Genomic DNA, 20,898 nt, shown 5'->3' on the forward strand with positions numbered 1-20,898 from the left:
TGTGAAAGTGGGCCTTGTTGGAAGGGGACGGTGTGGGTGGCGAGACGCGTAAAGCTCCATTGCTAACGAAGCGTTGCCATTCATTTCAGCCATTGCAAGCACCACGTCTACTTTTACTTTGGTAGAATACCTCACGCCAGAAGCAGCCATATTAGCTCGAAAGGACTCCACGTGGATTTCCTTGGTAGACCTTCAATGCAGAGACGCTGTGCTCTAACCGGAGGCACCCTAGTGCAGGACGGTCCTGCTAACGCGTTCACAAGAAGATGTCTCAGTGTGATCTAAAGTCACGAAAAAACGTCGCGAAAAATGGTCTCCTGTTATCGCGTTCATCAGGATCATGCGTAAGGCTCATGGCGCACCGCGCTGTCACATTTTGATTTCGCCGGCCGAAGAGGGCAAGGGTAATTGCTATCACCTATGCCTACGCTTCCACCCTCTTCACACACTAAACACCACACGCAACAGATGCGTCACTTTAGGGAGGAGCTTTGCGCGGACCCTCACCCTCTTGCATGCGTAATCGTGCGAAAGACAATTAAACTTTGGAGCCGGATATCTCGGAACACAGGCGTGCTAGAAAAAATCTTCCAACTGAAACTGTGTACAAACACCACTGCCTACATTTTTTCAATATAAACATGGCAACTTACCGCAGCCAGTAAAAAGTTAATTATTAAATTTTAGTTAATTGGGCTGCTGACAGCGATAATTATCATCTAACTTTCTGTCCCCCTGGCCGCTTAACTTATTTGCACAAGTGGTTCTCACGTGCCTTCGAGCGCCTAATTTTAAAAAAATCATAAAGCTTAATTTTGAACACCCGGTATAATTTGAGTTAACACTGCAATTTACTTATCACTATACTCACTGCGATTATAAATTCTTTCAATTTGTATAGTTTTCTTCAGCCACTTTGAAAAATGTAGACGATTTCTGATGTAGAAGACAGGCTTGCACATATTTGATCTTCTCAGTTCGTTCGAAACTTTCTCTCTGATATTTTTGATTTTGTATACTTGCGCTCGCTGTTCATTCCTATCACTTCTATTGGCGCGAACTTTGTTTCGCATTCACAATAAGGAGTGTCAGTAAGATCACAATTTTTTTATGCATAATCGATATTTCGTTCAACCCAGTAGTGCACGTCCTACGTAAAACCAGTGTCACGGTTTCTGAAACGTCTCACACATTTGTTTAGGGCGGTGAAAGTCTGTGTAGCCGCTAACCAGCGTTCTGCCAGCTGTTCACATGAGCGTTGGTGGCGCTTGCGATTGGAAAGGCCACGACATATTCTCGCTAGTTCATTGAATGAAGTTCGGTGTTTATCGCATGGAACTTTCGTGTCTAGCAATAATCGCAAATCACCAGTAAGCATTTATTGTAATGACCGTTTGTCATGCGCTTTTGGGAACAAACAGTAAATGATGAATGTAAGTAAGGCAAATCAATCCAAGTCTCAAGCATGAGGTGGGGTACTTGTAGCAGTTATGAAAGGCGCTTATACAGCCATCGACATTGAGCCGAAGTTCGTTTTTTGTTACTTTTCTTTTAAGCAAGCCGTCAGATTATACAAGGTCATTTCTTTACAAATTTTTATGGGAGAAAAAGGCAGTTTGATTACCCGAAGGAAAAGTGTACTGCTCACACTGTTGATGTGGTGTTGGTAGCGTGCGTTCTAAACTACATAGATGTTCAGAGCATCGAGACTAGTAGTGGTGATTTAGCGAGAAGTGACGCCTATTTCTGTAGTCTACACGGGAGCATGGCACAGTGACAAAAAACGAGAAATAAGAAAAAAAAAGAGGATTATGCCGGGGGCTCTGGCACTGCATTGCGGCGTGAAGAACCAGCGATGTGCCGTAGTATAATTTTATTGAAGTAAAATGTCAATGGTTTAATTCATACCATAACTTCCAGTGTTCTTTCGTTTTCTTTTTTCACTCATTTAGAGTTTTACCACAGTGAAAGTATGCGTCCTTTGTTATGAACGAACACTACATTTTCAATTGAAAGAAATTAACCCTTTATCCAAGAGAATCTAATAATGATGTCACACGGATAAATTTAATTCTGACCAGGGTGATCCGGGACGGTTTTTTTGATCGGGAATAATTTTATGATCACTGCTACATGGCCCAAGCTAATCTGGTTAATGCACCAGTTGGCGCTTGTGAGCCGTAAAACGTGTCATTGATAAACCTCAGTGTTCGATGCTTCTATAGAGCCCTTTATCAGCAATATAATTTGTGCAAGAACCACCCGAACGTCAAGAACTTAGTGTGCAACTACAAAAGTAATTTCATAAATCTATCATCAGATTCACTTTTCCATTAACCTACCTCTATGGAACGGACAAATCTTCATTTAAAAGCGGCCAATTAGCGGCCGGACCTAGGCCACCGGGGTGGTCACGGTAAGGTTTAGCTATTCCTCTGCTTCGAGGGCCTGCTGGATGGCCCAAATTCGGTCTTGGAATTCTGAGCTAACCAGAGCACCCAGCCAACACGTCTCAACGAAATGCGAGTTTTGGTGATCAAAAAACCGGTAGTGTGTGGGCATTTCCGAGGAATGTGCTCCATGTCTGCTGATTCGTTTTACATAAGTTACAGCCAGCGTCGGGGAATCGCCTGGAGTATATGCGGTTTAGGTGCACTGGGTTTTAAAATGTTTTCATTTGTAAGCGTCTCCAGTCTACTCTTTGTGACCTATCTATTTTATGGTGGGGTTGGGCATGTATCCGCCTTTGTTTTTGTAGTAAGCCAATAGGTCGTGGAAGGTGAGAAACTGATCTTCATTATTAAACTCAAGAATGGTCCTCCTGGGTTATGAGATTGATGTTCCCAGCCACGCGTGCTGAGGTCTTACACGACAAGGTGAACGTTCTCATTCAGGTTTGGGGGGGGGGGGGGGATTGGGATATTTTTCATTTTCGCCCATGTGCACCAGAACTCATTTCAAAAACCTAGGTGTACAGCCCCCATTCATAAAGCCTTCTGCGTTGCTATTTAGGATTCTGGCCACTTCCTTCTGCATCATTGAAAATTTTGTTGAAGCGCACTAAGGACGGACGGACATGGGCAAGCGCTGTCCTTGTCAGCCTCTTCTGTTCGTCCGTCTTTAGTGCGCTTCAACAAAATTTTCAATTATGAACGTAATCCAACTAGCCCAACTTGCTACCTTGCTTACCTCTTGTGTAGTTTCTCTCTAGTGTAGTTTACAATCTTGTGGGCGTCACCCTTGTGTAGTTTACCCTCTTGTGTAGTTTACAAGCTTGTGGGCTTCACTCTTGTGTAGTTTACACTCTTGTATAGTTTCTAATTGCCGGTTTGGAGTCGCTAATAATTTTTCTGTGCCTTCTTCTGACTATGGCTATAGCACTATGGCCACTTCTTTCACGGCTTCTGAGTGCCTGGTTTTTACTGAGCTAGACGACGCTATCATTCCTTTTGTGTCGATCACCACGGTCGTGAAAGCTTCCTTCCCGGTGTACCTCGCCGCATCCATGAATAGGGAGCTCTCGATATTTCCATGGTTTTTCAGGATTGCTCTCGTGCGGCAATTACTTCGTTCCACTTTGTAGATCGGGTGCATGTTTTTTGGTTACGGATCTGTAATAATTTTGGCTCGTACATGTAGGTCGAGCATTTTCTTGGGACCACTCATTTCATGTTACTTCATGTTCAATATGCCCATTATTTCTCTGCCTGCTTAGGTGCTGGAGAGCCTTTTAAGTGGTCTATTTGTTGAGCTTCAATCATTTCGTCCAACGTGTTGTTGAGCTTCAATTGCAGCAATTCCGAATTTTAAAAACGGTAACCGCTCGTTAGTAAACAATTACCGGCCCGTATCCTTGACGTCGGTTTGCTGTAAAGTTCTGGAACATGTATCAGCAAAACATATTCTTAGATTTCTTGATTCTAACCAGTTACTTTGCGCAAGCCAACATGGGTTTCTACTGGGACACAATTAGCTGAAACGCTCCATGATTTCAATAAGAACAGCGATGCTCTCCTGCAGACTGATGTAACTTGTGTCGATTTTAGGAAAGCCTTTGATAAGGTCTCTCACCGTAAATTACTTTTCAAGTTTGAACGATCAGGAATAAGCGAAGAAGTATTAAAATTGATAGAGGCCTATTTATCCGCACGTCAACAGGCTGTAAAAATTGAAAATTACACTTCAAGACCACTGGCTGTATACTCAGGCGTTCCCCAAGAATCTGTTTTAGGACCAATTCTTTTTTTTGATATTTGTTATTGGTCTATGTTCAATAGTTAAAACTCCCACTAAAATCAAAATTTTTGCAGATGACTGCTTGATTTATTCCACAGTTACTTGCGAAGGTGACCAAATTAATCTGAACAGGTGCTTACAGGCATTAGATCAGTGGTGTATAATATGGGACATAGAAATAAACTATACCAAGACGACATTTACGCATATTCACTCTAGTGGACGGGAATTGTCATTCATGTATGACATCGGAAGTCACCCTTTAAATAATGCCGATTGTGTCAAATACCTAGGAGTTAATATTATGCACACATTTAAATGGCACTCGCATATCGATAAAATCTGTTCTAAGGCAAACAAAAAACTGTATTTCCTAAAAAAAACGGGAACATGCCCCACCAGATGTGAAACAAACTGCTTAAAAACATTCATACGTCCTGTATTAGAGTACGTTAGTATTGTATGGCCGCCTCGCCAGAAGGTGTTGTGGACGAAAATTGAAAGAATACAAAAATTAGCAGTCCGTTTCATATGCGGTAGATACCGACGCACACACTCAGTCACAGCTTTGTTAAAGTCCTGTGAGCCTGAGTCTTTGGAATATCGCAGGCGAAAATATCGCCTCAAATTTTTTTTTAAGATTATAAGCGGGCAAACAAAGATAAATAAAGATTTATACATGCAGCCCCCTGGAAGGCGATATGATCGTCTTAATAGTTGTAGAGCAATTCAACCTTATTTCACACGCACGAATGCTTTCCGCCACTCCTTTTTGTCAGACACAATAAATATGTGGAATAGTTTACTCAATGCAGTTGAGCAACAAACAACATCAGTGGATTTTGAAAATGCATTGGACGGTCTTCTTTGTAGGGATGCGTGCTAAATTCTGTTGTCGGCATTTGTTCGTTGATTTTTATGTGTGTAGTCACTGTTGTTTGTTTCTTATTTTTTATGATTGGTTATTCATCTCGTATTTATATATGCTTTTGAATTTTTCTTTTTCGTGTGAACGTTATGTACTTTGTGACACCCTCCTTGTAATGACCCTGAGCGTGGGGTTGACAGTTTCAAATAAATAAAAAATAAAATAAAATAAAATCTTATGTTGGTGGTGTTCGATGAGAGTTGTAGGGATCATTTGTAGGCTTTGCTTATGAGAGCGTTTATCTTGTCCTTTTCTACTTTGTTCCGCCGGATGAAGGCTGCTACGTACGTTATGTGGCTTATTGCGAAGGCATGGACCATGCGGACAGCGTTTCGTTCTTTGATGCCTTTCCTCCTCTTAGCGACTCTGTATCAATCGAATCGCTACCAAGACTTTCTTACTGAGGCGCGCTATCATCTGATTGGATCTTGGGCTGATTTAGTCTAGAAGTTCTGCAGGACAGCTATGTTTTTTGTTCTGAGTAATCCCTATTCAGATATTCATTAGATGAGCCCTCGTACATTTTATGATTGATGCCCGGAGGTTTCGCAAGGTACGTTTGGACAATATCTTCTCCAATCGCTTTCATGGTGCCCTTGTAATGGTGCTTAATCTCAGTCATCTCATCTCTCGATGCTGCCTTGGTGTGGGCTGAATGGTGTGTCTGAGAGACCTTCATGTCTTGCTGGTGCCAATGTTTTTACACATAGTCTCACACACCTCGTCCCGTTCCTGGTTCAAAGCTGTGCGCAGTGTTATTCTTTTTGCTTGTTTAGTTGTGTTAGTCTTCTTTTTTGAGATTTCTGTAGTCTGTGATTTGAGCGGCAACAGGATCAATTTCTCGGCTTGCTTCAGGTGTGGCAATCTGTTGTCGACCCTTGGCTACTCGTCCACTACCAAGTCCTTCCATTCTACAATAATGGTGGCTTTCCCGACGTCTCCTAGTAGTTCATTTCATTGCTCAGTGGTCGTGATGGGTTTCTATTTTTTCTCGTCCCTCTTTTTTGTGAACTTATCCAAGTCTACAAGCTTGGTCTGTGCAAGTTTTCTCTGCAGAACCGCGTTTTCAGAGCTGATACAGGCTACCCTGTGGTCACTACCTAAATCCTCGAAGTTATTCGCCCACGTAACCTGCTCCACGTTCTTTCAGAGGGGGAGGTCTGGTGTGGTGTCTCTATTGAGGCCTATGCCAATCCTCCTATGGGATGAGGGTTTGTTGAGCGTTGTTAGATCCGGCTGCTCTATAGCTTGAATGAGGTCCCTCCCCTTCTTCGTGTTGTGCGGGTAGCCCCTTTGCTGGTGAGGTGCGTTAAAGTTGTCCCCTATGACAAGCCTAATATTGCCCGCAATGTGAACTGTCGAATATATGTACGCCCCGCCGCGATGGTCTAGTATCTAAGGTACTCGGCTGCTGACCTGCAGGTCACGGGATTGAATCCCGGCTGCGGCGGCTGCATTCCCGATGGAGGCGGGAACGTTGTAGTCCCGTGTTCTCAGATTTGTGTGCATGTTAAAGAACCCCAGGTGGTCAAAATTTCCGGAGCCCTCCACTACGGCGTCTCGCATAATCATATGGTGGTTTTGGGACGTGAAACCCCACATATCAATCAAATCATCGGTCCCACCTATAAGATCATCAAATTTATACTTTCGCCCTATTTTCAGGGTTCGGTGTAGCTGTTTGGGACGAAAGTATGGTTTTCTTTCTTGTTGCGCTGAATGATTTTGATAAAAATGTGACTTATGTCCGTCACCTTCATGTCATGTTGGACGGCGACTAGGTCCTTTCTGAGCAGCGTGGTTGTGAAAACATTCCAACCTTTGCCTTCGGTTTGCTACCGGCGGGTTTTTTTATCATTCTTCAAGAGAACCTCTGGCACGCCAAAATGGCTAGGTCCTTCTGACCAGCATGGTCGTAAGAATAATCCAATTTTTGCCTTCGGTTTGTTTCCGGTGGATTTTGTAGTCTGCCATTTTGATGTGCCAGAGGTTCTCTTGAAGAATGATAATGTCTGGCTTTTCCTTTTCATTTTCTTTGATATATTGAATTGACACCAACCGTTTCTTTTCCAAACCATGGCAGTTCCACTGCGGTTTACGCAGACTCCCATTTTTGTTTCAACGCGATAGCGTTAGAGTGCTCGTGTCGCAGAAATTCCGCCGTCGGCGTCGGCACCGTTGGTTGTGAGCAAAAAATTGAGAGAGAAGCAAGTAAAACATATAAAATGTTCGGTCCTATTTAAGATCAAACCCGGGACGTTCTCGTGGCAAGCAGGTGTCCTACTCTAAAGCCACGATGTTACTTGCATCTACTTCGAGAAAAAACACTACATAAATGCTATGTAGTCGAAGGAGTCTCCTTAATGCATTTTGTTCCACAGGCGTCACGACGAAAACGAGGCCATTCGGGGATTTGTAGGCGCATTTGGGAGGTCAAAAAACTACGTCAGAAAAGGCCGGGACAGTGCAGCCATCGCCGCTTAAAACACACAGAAACTTTCAAACAGCTCTAAAAATAAACAACTATGTCCACCTAGTGGAAAACATATCATGCCTTTCCAGAGACGTTGATCAAGCAAACACCAAACGCTAGATAATGTGGTGCCAACTGTGAGGCATTGTGAGACTCTTTATAGCCTCCAAGACGGACAGCACGCGGCGTGTATATTAGGGACCATGGGACGCCTGCTTCAGATCGAAAAACTGTATGTACCATTCGCACGTGCGCGTGTATGCGTGTGTGTCTCTGTGCCATCTGTGAGGCACTGTGAAAAACGTGCCTCCAATACAGCAGAGCGCCGTTCTAGCAGAGGAAAACGGCCACACTGCACAGTCACTGCATTACTATAGATGATGTCGCGCTTGCGCACACGCGCATTTTTGTGTGCGCGTGCATGTGCGTGCGTGTGTGTGTGTGTAACAAAACATACTAATAAGTATGCACTTAGTGGTTGAAGGACGTACTAGGGGCTGGATTTCGCTATCGCGTTCAACTCTCAAAGGCTAAACTTAGGGTTCCCCAATTTTTAGCAATTATGTGGAAACGTAGCTGGGCAACAAATATTGCGTTTTTGACCTGTGAAATTCACCTGAGGTCGTGGGGCACCTTGGTATTCTTGTGTGACATTCATAACCTTCGCTTTTATCTCTGATGGGCCATGTTTGTAGCCGTCCAGTGACAGCGAAATGTCAATGTTCTACGCGCCAAAGTTTCACTCCTGGCAACTCAAGTTTTCAAGTCGCTCCGACCAGTTGCCAATTACTGTAGAGGTCTCTTCATTTGACGACGAAGTTTGCGTACATTGCGACGTCCTCGAAAAGCTTCCGACACTCATAATCAGTTTGCTTAGAAGTGCTCTAACAGCTCTGGTGGCGCGACAGTTGAACTAAGTCTGGAAGGCAACAGTCGTATGTTTGTCGTCTGCTTCTCCAGCAACTACATGCGGTCGATATGAGTCTCAAGATATGGAATCTTGCATATATTAATCCTGTCTAAACAGTTTAGAATTGGAATTATTATAAAGATCTCGCTGTTTTAAAGTGTTTTTATTGAACTATACTCATATTTTTATTTAATGTGCTTTTGACAAGCACGGTGTGGTGGTTAGATTTGTCGCGTTGCAAGGCATGTGACGCGAGCAAAATGGATGCAGTGTGGAAAACAAAATGAAGTTATATTGGACGACAAAAAACCATTGCAAAAAATAAAGTACTAGACGTCTTGCACGCAGCGGTTCACACACATAAGAAAAAGTGCAAACAGTCTCACTGTCTGTGCCGTAGCCCTGTGCCTAGAAGTGGTACTCATTACGTGCTTAGATGCCGTCGGCGCTTGGGGGCACAGATCAGTGTCCCACTGCAGAAGGAATCGCCAGGCTTAGGCGTAGCCGCACACTGTGAGCGACGTCGGCTTACTGGACGTGGTCGGTAGCTCTGGTGCTCCGAGGACGCTCGCCGTACCGGAGATGTCTGCAGGATCCCTCATCCAGACCTTGTGCCAGAGCACGCCCACACCCCATGAGCCGACGACGTCCATGGCTCAAGGACAGAAACCCGGCCTTCCGAACCTCACGCGTAGTTGCGGGTTTGACCTAGGCTATTTTGCGTCGTCATGTTGGCGTCCGAACAGCTTCGTTCTGCGCGAACGCCTTCTTTTCTTTTCTTCAATGGGCGAGCTTCAATGCCCCTTTATTTTTGTCACCTTTGAGGTGATGCGGCACTGCCGTCTGCTACACTCACATTTTCCAAACTACTACATCACATCAACCCCTCCCCCCTTAAGAAAGTTTTTCCGGTATATGAACTTTAGGGCACTGGGGACACGTTGGCTCACAGACGGAAACTCACACGTAAGCACCACTGAACACTTTAGCAGTCCCGAGCCCCACACACTCGGCGCATTTTATCACAAAAGTACACACCATAAAGTTAAAAAAATAGAAACAAGTCACAGAAATAAAGCCTCATATAACTTGTATCATGTCGCGCCTTAAGGTTCACATCACAAGAGATTAGTATCACTGGGCATCATGTATTTATGCAGACGTTGCTCATGGAGTTGGCAAGAGGCTCATGTAATCTGCGCCTACATTGTCGCTGCTTTCTATATACGCGACCAAAAAGCCGTGCTCTATAAGATTGAGCATCCACTGTAACACGCCCCTGTTCATAGTCTTGGCCTACTCGGTGTACACAAGCGGTTTGTGGTCACTCTGTGTAATGAATCTTTGTCCGACTAAGTAGATATGAAATTTCTGGACCACCCACGTAACAGCCAGAGCTCCTTGCTCTACTGTGGCGTAACGAGCTTCGCGTGGTTGCAGTCTACGGCTTGTGTATAACACTGGATGCAGTATTCCTTCATGACGCTGCATGGGTATGGCACCTACACTTCTCGATGAGGCATCGGTGCGGAGTACAAACAATTTTGAAAAATCAGGTGCTTTTAGAATGGGTGGCGTAGATAGTGAAATATTGAGTCTGTAAAAGGACTTCTGTTCTCGTTCTCCCCCGAGGACATTGTTAGGGGCTCTTTTCTTGCTGAATTCGGTCACTGGATAAAAAACTTCTGAGTGGTTATGCACAAAATCTCTGTAATAACCTGTAAGGCCCAAAAACGAGCGTACTTATTTTTCAGTTTATGGGCACTTCGCAGCCTGTATTTTGTCGAGCGTTTCGACCTGTGGTCGAAGAACGCCTCGCCCGACGAGATGACTGAGCAATTTGGCAGACTGTTGGCCAATCTCACTCTTTGTTGGTTGAATGGTCAAACCAGCCTCCCGAACTCACTTGAGGAAAGACTCTAGTATAGCTACATGTTCAGCCCAGGTTTCAGTAGCAATGAGCACGTCCTCAAAGTAGTAATAAATCTGTGGTATGTCTCTTACCACTACCCTCATGAGGCGGTCAAACACAGCTTGGGAAGTCATGGCGCTCCTTTTGTACCACCTTTGCTTTCTGAGGCTCATGCTTGGCTAAACGATGGGTGTCTTCAAGACAATTCCGCAGTTCAACAGTGTACCCGTAGGATGTTTTTACATCATCGTCAAGTTAATCAGCAGCCAATAATTTTTTTCAATATCGCCAGGGCACCTGTGACATAACGGCCGTAGAGCAAGTTGAACAGAAGCCTAAACTGGACTGTGGAACTTCGCGATAAGCGAAGAGCAATGGCACCAAGTACCGGTGCTATTTCTTTGGACTATCTTGACACATTCTTCTTATCATCTGTTTCATTTTGCTGTTGAACCTCTCTACAAGGCCTCTAGCAATAGGTTGTTATGGGGTGGTTGGCAGTTGTTTGAAGAGAATTCGTCTTAACTACTTCATTAGACTTGACGAAAATGATGTGCCTCTGTCACTGATTATCTCCCGTGGGACTCTTGTACGAGAAAACATCTTTAGGAACACCTCAGCGACTTTCTCCGTCTCAATGCCCGACAGTGCTACAGCATCGAGATAACGCGTTTCCATGTCCATCATTGTGAGTACATACTTGTTTCCGCCCTCTGACATCGATGATAACGTGTCCGTGAAATCAATGGCTACTCTCTTGAATTGAGTGTCAATTACAGGAGTGTTGTGCTTTGGAATAGTTTTTTGACATTTGTCACACAATTGTGTGTGATGTCTGATTGAACCCCTGGCCAGTAGTACTCGGTCTGTGGTTTGTTTGATTCCCTAATGGCCTGAAAAGTTGACACCGTGGGCCATTTTCATCACAAACGGTCGGAGGCACTTTGGTATCACAAACTGATTTATCTGCCTCACAGAGTGAAAGGTGTACATGCGATAGAGGATTTCGTCCTTCATAAAGGCCAAAATTTTAGCAAACGTTGTCTTCACCTCTTTGTTAACAGCTTCGAAGCATTTCCGCAGGTTGCTGTCTTCCTTCTGTTTGGTTCTGAAATCCTGTGAGCAGATGTACAAGGGGGAATAACTGGTGCAGGGAGTAGATGTGGTTTTCATGTCTGTTGGTTCACCGCTGCAACTTTTCTTTTGACATCTGTTTTGCTTGCAGCTGATGTCAAAGTCTTTGCGTAAAAGGGTCTGTGTGCAGAACTGCAAATTTCTGAGCCAGAACACTGGTCTGCAGCATCACTGGTGTAACGATGACTCTTCCAATCGTCATAACAATTGTGAGCATCTCGAACGCCTTCCATGTTTCCCAGAAGAACATCATATAAAGGATTATCTATCCAAATGGCTCGAGTCTTGCCAATGAAGAAGGGTGAAATAATTTGCACGTGTGCTTCAGGTAGCTTCATCAACCGTCCGTCCAAGATGCTAATCGCGTAAAAATTTTCTCAGTCAGCTCCCTATCCGCCACGAGAGACCTATTGATAATGATTGAATCGCATCCGGTATCTCGCAGTACTGTTGTGGGATGTCCTTCGAAAACACCTTCGGCCATGTGCCTTGGTTTTTCCTTCAGCTTGGCCAGGTGAGTTTCCACGCACTCCAGACTATCAGGAACAGGAAGGAAAGCCTGCGACCCCGAATTATTAACCTTGGTTCCATCTGTTTGTTGTAAAGTGCATGAGGCCTTCTCAACCTTATTGGCCTTTTGGGGGGAGTCACCTGTTTATTGCCCGGTGCGGTGACCCTTTCTGCAGAAGGTGGCTTTGTACCTGGATCCTTTGTGTCGGTCCTGCAATCAGTTGCTCTGTGACCCTTTTTAATACAATGGAAGCACTGCGGTATTTTTTTTTTCGTCTTGCCGCTCAAACGTTTGAGTTTGACCTGGGGACTTGCTCAGCTTATTGCCTTTACTTTTGCCAAGGTTAGGAAACCCCTGGTCCTCGAAATAGTGGTCTAGCCTCTGCAAGGCTTCAAGCCTTTCACAGTTTCTTTTCTTAAGAGACACAGTGAGTTTCTCATGGCATTGTGCGAGAAAGTGCTCTCAGACAATTTTGTCTCGAAGAGCATCGTAGGTCCGGTCTGTCTTGGCCATTTCTTGTCAATAGTCAAAATAACCTGACAGACGCCCGGCAAACTGCGTGCCTGTTTCAGAATTCTATGGTTTTGCTGTTCATTGTCTGATAGCCTTCTTTCGTGAGCCTAAAGCGTTATAGTAGTGTTTTCTCTAGCGTTACGTAGTCCATGGCATGTTTAGGTGCCATTCTGCTAAGTACACTGAAGGCTCTACGGTCAAGCAAAGCCTTAACAATAGGGCCCATTTGTCTTGCGGCTAGTCTTGACTAGTGGCGACGGGCAAAAATCGCTGTCAACATGCGTCCAGCTCATCGCGTTCACCGTTAAAGACTGGGATGAGTTTATGTTGACTTTGGTAGCTCTGCGTTTTGCCTACGGGCGCACCGGCGGTAAGATGCCCAGTAGTTGTACTAACTGCTGTCACACCTAACTAAAGCAACCTTAACTTGAGCTCGAGAATTTCCTTTTCTGCTTTGAATCTAGCGACTGCCTCTGCCTCGGCTTCTGTCGCGGCATTTCATTGAGCCAGACAAGTGTCACGTGCCTCTTCTCCGCGTGTGCGTTCTTGGTCCATCCAATATTTTAATGCTGAGCCACTTGACCCCAATTCCTTTCCGATTGCAGTCAGCTTATCTGCCTCCATCGTCGACCGTTACACGCATATATGTGATGTGATGATCTTCTTAAATGGAACAAGAGCAGTCCTGTCACGCAGATGCCAGATATGTGGTGGTTAGATTCATCACGTAGCCAGGTGTGTGACGTGACGAAGATAGAGACAGTGTGAAAAACAAAATAAACTTATATTGGACGAGAAAAAACCATTGCAAAAATACAGTACTAGACATCGTGCACGCAAGCGGTTCACACACATAAGAAAAAAATGGCAGCATATCCACAGAGTGAATGATGAATAGTGGGGCGAAGCATTCGTCCGTCCATTCGTTCTTTATTCCGTCCGTCCATGCGTCCGTCTGTGTGACCGTCCGTGCGTCCATCCACCCGTCCACGCGTGCGTCTGTTCGTGGGTCCATCCTTGCGTTCGTCCATACATCCACCCCTGCATCTGTTCATGCGTCCATCCATGCATCTGTCTGTGTGCCCATTCGTCCATCTATTCAACACTCCAAGTACCGCCATATCGCCATCTTGTCATCATATATTCCCCATATAGAAGCACCGCCATCCAGCGGACATTCCTAGAACTAAACGAGACGTGGCACACGTACACTTTCTTACGGCTTGCGCTTCGGGTCTACTCCCCACCTTTAACCAACTCGAGTTCATAATATATACTAGTTCACTGTATTCATAGTACTGCGGCCCAACGCTCGCTAAACCTTCCTCAAATCAAAAAGGTTACGCCCAGCGAGTATAACGTAGCAACCTTTTCCTGTCAGATAGGGCTTAATGTATGTGCCAACGGCTGCTAATGGGAAATGAGAGACAGGAGAATTCGGCTTTTACTTTATTACGGCTTGCGCTTCGTACCTGCTTCCCCCCTTTAACCACCTCGAGGTAATGGTATATACTAGTTCATTGTATTCATGGCACTGAGGCTCAACGCTGGCTAAACCTTTCTAAAACCAAGGAGGTTACGCCGAGTGAGTATAACGTAGCAACCTTTTCCTGTCAGATAGTGCTCAATGTACATGCCAATTGGCTGCTTACGGGAAATCAAAGACATGAGCAATCCGCTTTTAGTTAACGCGCACGCCGCGAACTTTTTATTGTTTAACAAAGCACAGGAGAAATCTCCCACTGGCACCACCCTGCAGGTCAAAATGTAACACTGGTTACACACAACGACTACGACTATGAGGGACGAACGGGTGCCACTTTAAGGAGCTTCAACCCTAAAAGAGTAAACAGTCTCACAGAGTATGACGTAGCCCGGTGATCTGGAAGTGGCACCCGTTGCGTGCTCAGATGCAGTCGTCACTTAGGTGCACACATCAGCGTCCCGCTGCAGAAGGCATCGCCAGGTTTAGGCGTAGCCGCACACTGTCAGCGACGTCGGCTTGCTGGACGTGGTCGGTAGCTCTGGTGTTCCGAGGACGCTCGCCATACTGGAGATGTCCACAGGATCCCTCACCCAGAGCTCGTACCCGGACACGCCGACACGCCGTGACCCGAGGATGTCAACGGCTCGAGGACAGGAACCCGGCATTCCGAACCTCGCGCGTAGTTGCGGGTTAACCCTAGGCTCTCTTGCATCGTCTTGTCGGCGTCCTAACAGCTTCATTCTGCGCGAGCGCCTTCTCCTTTTTCTTCAATGGGCAAGCTTCATTGCCCCTTCATTTTTTGTCATCTTCAAGGTAATGCGGCACTGTCGTTCGCTACACTCGAATTTTCCAAGCAACTACATCACACACAAACAGGGAGTGCAGACGAATGCGATATCGCGATCTGTTGGCCAGATTGCGTTGCGTGTATTGCGGTAGTCTTTATCTTATTCGGGCCTGATCGTTAATAAAAGTAATCTTGTGGCAGCACTCGATTCGGATCGTGATTAATTCGTAACAACACTGATCACAATTAAAAGTGCCCTTGTGACACCGATATTAATCTGCCGCCGCTTCATGTCATGCCGACCAGCCGCAGTGAGTTCTCGAGGAAACAGCTGTCTAAGCGTTTTTTTCTCTTGGCTCATTGATGAGACAGGAAAAGGAAGATTTGAGTTGAGATCAACTGCAGGCGTGGTAAAACCGCAACGAAAATTATCTGATGCTGTGGAAGGATATAGTCTGTTGCGTATTGAATAATGTGCATATGAAAATCTGCTCCGGTACCTTACAGGGCGCAGATTATGAGGAAATTGATCTTTAAATGGAAATTACTTCAGTCTTACCGAATTATAAAAAAAGAGAAACATTGGCGACCTTCAAAATTGGTATAACTCCCCCGCAGTCAGGGGATATTTCTGAATATATATATGAGGTACTGTGCACATAATTAAGAGTAGCTTTGCGAAAATAATCTGGACTGGAACTTTTAGTACTGTCTGTGTTTAGCTACATATTTTGAACTGCAGTGCAACTCAACTCAATATCCGGGGCCAATACAAGAAAGGGGGCTCGGGACAAAACAATGGACAATATTGCTCTCCTTTAACATAACCATTCAGGGGTTCTGAGATCGTCTCAGCATCCAAGATTGATTGATATGTGGAGTTTAACGTCCCAAAACCACCATATAATTATGAGAGACGCCGTAGTGGAGGGCTCCGGAAATTTTGACCACCTGGGGTTCTTTAACGTGCACCCAAATCTGAGTACACGAACCTACACCATTTCCGCCTCCATCGGAAATGCAGCCGCCGCAGCCGGGATTCGAACCCGCGACCTGCGGGTCAGCAGCCGAGTACCTTAGTCACTAGACCACCACGGCGGGGCTCAGCATCCAAGAAGCTAACGGAACTGTCTTCATATTACGCAGGCCCACTGTATGCGTTCTTGTAAAATTTGTTCATAGAACGCGAACGCTAGTGTTTTTTGCCAGTTAAACACATGACACTTGAGGCAAACACTGTAGCCAGAACGTTTCAGGCGCAAGAAGTTACATGAAGCGTCTGGTAACGAGACTGAGACTAGTACTAGTTTGACGTACTTCATAATGAATTTGCAGTGCAACCGCACCATGTGTGTTTGCGATGCGCTTGGAAATTCATCTTTCGCACTGCTTGAGCTTTGACGCTTCTTTATGCATGTTACGTTTACAATCACAGGTCTTTCATCCAACTTATCGGAGATCTCCGAGAGCTGCAAGACAAACACTACGATGACAGACTCCAGCTAAGACCACCACAGAGGTGAGGTGTCCTTTGTACCTATTACTGTGTGACTGCCGCTCGTCGAAAAAAAGTGTATCGCCTGTGACGTTACATTGCTCAGCCATTCCGCACACAAGCGTACACATATATATACTCAACTTCCCATTTTCCTTAGCGTCTTAATATATACAGAGTGTTTCAGCTAAGAAGCATGAAGCAATAATAAACAAAAATGAGTGCTACGTATCTCCAGCTAGCGCAGCATTGTTCTTAGCTGTATTTAGCACGTCAGAGTATTTTTCGATGCGCCAAGCACAGTAATTAACAAGGACTGGTTATTGAGCTTTTTAAATACTGACTCTAGAGAAAGACTTTCATATCAAAACTTGTAGCTTTTATTCATTAATACCAAAACTTTCAATTTACGGTAAGAAAACAATGCTGGGTAATTGTTTTCCAAGGTTTCTTTAAAGTGCGCGAAATTAAAAAAAAACACGTGATTGTCGCCTAACGTGCGGCGCTTTTAGTGCCCTCAAATGTAAATTGAACAATTTATCGAAGGCTTCTCACGCACGATGGTCGCTTGAAGAGGCTATCGGTGACTACAATGGACATTAGGCGTTGGTTGGAATGTACCATTTAAAAAAAATTTGAAAGGGGGGGGGGAGAAAGCAAAAAAAAAAGACACACAATAAACTTCGACGAAAAAGCTGCCGCCACGTGCAATGCGATACAAGACAGGAGGCAGCATTTAACGCAGCGCAGACTGTTTTTCTTTTCTTTTCGGCCCCAATATAAACGTGATGGTGGGGGAGAAGGTGACATAATGACAAAGAAAGGATATGAAAACTTCAACGTTAATTATTCCAGAATTCTTTTTGGTCATATATGAATCAATCATGTGCGAATGCTCTACTAAATACTTCAAGGCATGTGGCACGAATGGCTGTGGGTTTGAACGTTTATTGCCCGTACTTCGCCTCTGTTTAAAAAGTCATATTCAGTACCCGTCTGTTAGAGCGCAGTGCGTATAAATATACAGAAAGTATAAAAATGTGCCTGTGCTCTTACAGCTAACTCTCAAATAGTAGGAAAGCTATGTGTTGGAAATAGATCAGCGTAATTGCAAAGTACAAAGAGCTTTTATTAGACGTCATGGACAGTTATTCGCCAGCTCAAACAGCCCAAATTAGCCTCTATACGTAACCTACATCGAGGCAGGGTATTTTTTGTGATGTTTTGTAGCATTCGTAGAGTAATATCGGCAAACATCTGCTGTATTAGACTTCAGTCTTGCGCGCGTTGTCCTCGCTTCCGTGTAGACATGGTCTTCAATGTATCCCCCCCCCCCCTCCCAAAAAAAAAAAAAACCTAGTGGAGTCAGAACTGGGGATCTTGCGCGCTCTTGGGGGATCTACAGGTCCAAGATGGCCGATCCATTTCTCGGGCGATTCTCGATCAAGTCACGTTCGAGTCTGCGCGCAGCTGTGCGGAGGAGCTCCGTCTTGCTTGAACTAGATATTCCCAAGCTGGGCTACAGTGAGGATGCAGGTGAAGTCACTCAGTTGGCCATTTAGTATTTCGCTGATGCAGCGTTCTGTGGCGAGTTTTCCATTGAAAAAAACCGGGCCAATAATTTTGCTGTCGTAAATGCCACACCAACATTGAAAGACAACTGCACCTGGTGTTGTGACTGCAACAGCCAGTGATGATTTGTAGCGCGTCAGTAATGACCATTGTGAACATTAATTTGTACATTGCGCAAAAAGCGAGCTTAATCAGACCAGATTATGTTCTTCAGGATGATGGGATTACCGTCTTCCTGTAGCAGTATCCAGTTTGCAAAAGTCAAGACGGCTTTGCGAATCTCTGTCTTCCAGATGTGGATGCAGGTGAACATGGCATGGGTGAAGTCTCGCGCTCGTGAGTACGCGCCAAACACTACTGCTGGCAACGCCGGTCTTAGCACTTACGTCGGGCACGCTTGCGTGGGCATGGGCTTCCATATAAGTAAGAATGTCTATTTTAAAAGACTCAGTTTTCTTTTTCTTTATGAACGTAGACCTTTTCTGCGCTGACGCTGCTTTTTTAACGTGCCTGTCTCCGTGAGCGTTTCGTAATTTCGCACGAATGTCGAAATATCTACCCAAATTCCTGAGTGCCATCTGCGAAATAATCTTGTCGCCTCTCTCCTGTTTGTGTTCGCTCGGCCGAGGGCGAAAATCATATTGGCACGTTCTTCATTAGTGAAACGCATCGTTCCCAATTGAGACTTTTCCTTGTCGAAACGTGTCCCCCCCCCAAAAAAAAACTGTGCACCACATATTCCTGCCGTGTTTTTGATATCCTTCTTTTATCAAAATGTCGCTCTCTCCCCCACCAACATGTTTATTAGTGGCCGGAAAAGGAAGAAAAAAAAACGTCTTCGCTCGTTCAAATGCTGCCTCCAGTCTCGTATCACAATGCACGTGGCAGCCGCCTTTTCGTCGAAGCTTATTGTCTCCCTTTCTTTCTTTCACATTTTTAATAAGACCTACCAACCATCTATTAAGGTCTATCGTAAACACCAATAGCCTGATCAAGCAACCTTTGCGCATGAGAAGCCTTCGCTAGTTCCTTTAATATACATTTGTGGGCACATTAAGCGCCGCGCATTAGGCGGCAATCACGTGATATTTTTTTTAATTTTGCGAACTCTAAATAAACTCTTGAAAAAAATTTAACCAGTATTGTTCATTTACCGTAGCTTGAAAACTTTGTTACTTCTGGATAAGAGCTACAAGTCTTGTATTAAATTTTTTTCTGAGTCAGTATTCAAAAAGTTCTTTACGCAATATTTGTAAATTACAGTGCTGGTGGATCAAAAAATTATTCTGACGTGCTACATACAGCTAACAACAATACTGCGGTATCGGAAAATGCGCAGCACTGATGTTTAAGTTTTTATTGCGTGGTGTTTTCTGGTTGAAACATGCTGTATATATTTAGACGCCATATATATATATATATAGGTATGTATATATATATATATATATATATATATATATATATATATATATATATATATTCATATATATATTCATATATATATATATATATATATTCAAAGTTCATAGGTTCGATTCTCACGGCAACCTACTTTTTATCCACTTTTCTTTCTCTTATTTAAATTTGTTTAATTTGTTTAGTACACTCCCCTATACATTCTTTGGGCCTGCCGTGGAGGCGGAAGTGTTGTAGGCCCGTGTGTTCCCATTTGGATGCACGTTAAAGAACCCCAGATGGTCGAAATTTCTGGAGGCCTCCACTATGGCGTCTCTCATAATCATATGGTGGTTTTGGGACGTTAAACCCCACACATCAGTCAATTATATAATTTTTGGCATTATTGCACGTTATATCTCTTTAATGTTCTATCAAAACACAAAAAAATGAGTACTTAGGTATGCACTTCTTTCTCTTATATATATATATATATATATATATATATATATGTTTTAAAGATCAAGATTGCTGCGGCGTTTGACTTGATACAATTCCTTGTTCGGTAACACAACCTTGTAAGTGATACACTGCACAGGCTCGAACGAAAATGCGAAATAAGACAGACGGGTTGCCAGATAAAAAGATTCAGCATTACATACCTTGCTGCTACTAACGATTTAGCCTATAAAGCGATCATTTGGTCGTATACTGTAATGTCATTGCTTCACACTACCTGAAACGCAAAACTTGCATCTCCCTGGGTCTATTGACAAGCCGTAAAAGCTAAGGTCGTGGTTGCCTTATTGCATCAGCGCACCTGGAGTCGATAGACATCCCTGTTACTATCCACTTTTGATTTGCGGCGTTGTTACAAAATGAGCTGAGACTGTCCTGTAGAAATGGAAGGTTAATGCGCTTGAGACCTGACTCCGAACTTTAATATATGGTGTATTTTGTTCAAAACGCCACAAAGGTATCGTAAGATCGTACAGGTACTGTATGCTTTTTTTTCGCGAGCGTGCCGCTGTAACATTCATTTTTGTTTGTTTTAATATTTGTCTGAGAGTATATGATTGACGTGGTGCAAAAAATTCATGCATCGCGCTGTCGTGCTCACATGCTCCTTTTGGATACTTTCTTGGCTTTTGGCGCTCTGAAAACAGACGTATTCTATACACGGGAAAAGCAAGGTTATTTGCCATGTATGTTCACGCGCATCCTATATTCTATTAACATTAAATATGTTATTCAGGCATGGTAACAATCAGAAAGCCGATAGCGCCACCTTTCGTATTTCACTTCGTTCACTTGCAGATGTACGGAATATTGATTGATTGATTGATATGTGGGGTTTAACGTCCCAAAACCACTATATGATTATGAGAGACGCCGTAGTGGAGGGCTCCGGAAATTTAGACCACCTGGGGTTCTTTAACGTGCACCCAAATCTGAGCACACGGGCCTACAACATTTCCGCCTCCATCGGAAATGCAGCCGCCGCAGCCGGGATACGAACCCGCGCCCTGCGGGTCAGCAGCCGAGT

At 44.3% G+C, this 20,898-nt stretch overlaps 1 protein-coding gene across 1 annotated transcript in view; it reads left to right on the plus strand.

Annotated features, from left to right (window-relative positions):
* The window catches only part of LOC119161732 (cGMP-dependent protein kinase, isozyme 1), a 315,895-nt gene that overhangs the window by 209,233 nt on the left and 85,764 nt on the right, over positions 1–20,898 (plus strand). The window contains exon 9 of the mRNA XM_075880279.1: positions 16,326–16,409. Within this exon, the coding sequence (XP_075736394.1) occupies positions 16,326–16,409 (84 nt within the window). The remainder of the gene's footprint in view (positions 1–16,325; positions 16,410–20,898) is intronic.

Source organism: Rhipicephalus microplus, chromosome X (assembly GCF_043290135.1).
Source record: "Rhipicephalus microplus isolate Deutch F79 chromosome X, USDA_Rmic, whole genome shotgun sequence".
In the NCBI taxonomy this organism is placed as follows: Eukaryota; Metazoa; Arthropoda; class Arachnida; order Ixodida; family Ixodidae; genus Rhipicephalus; species Rhipicephalus microplus.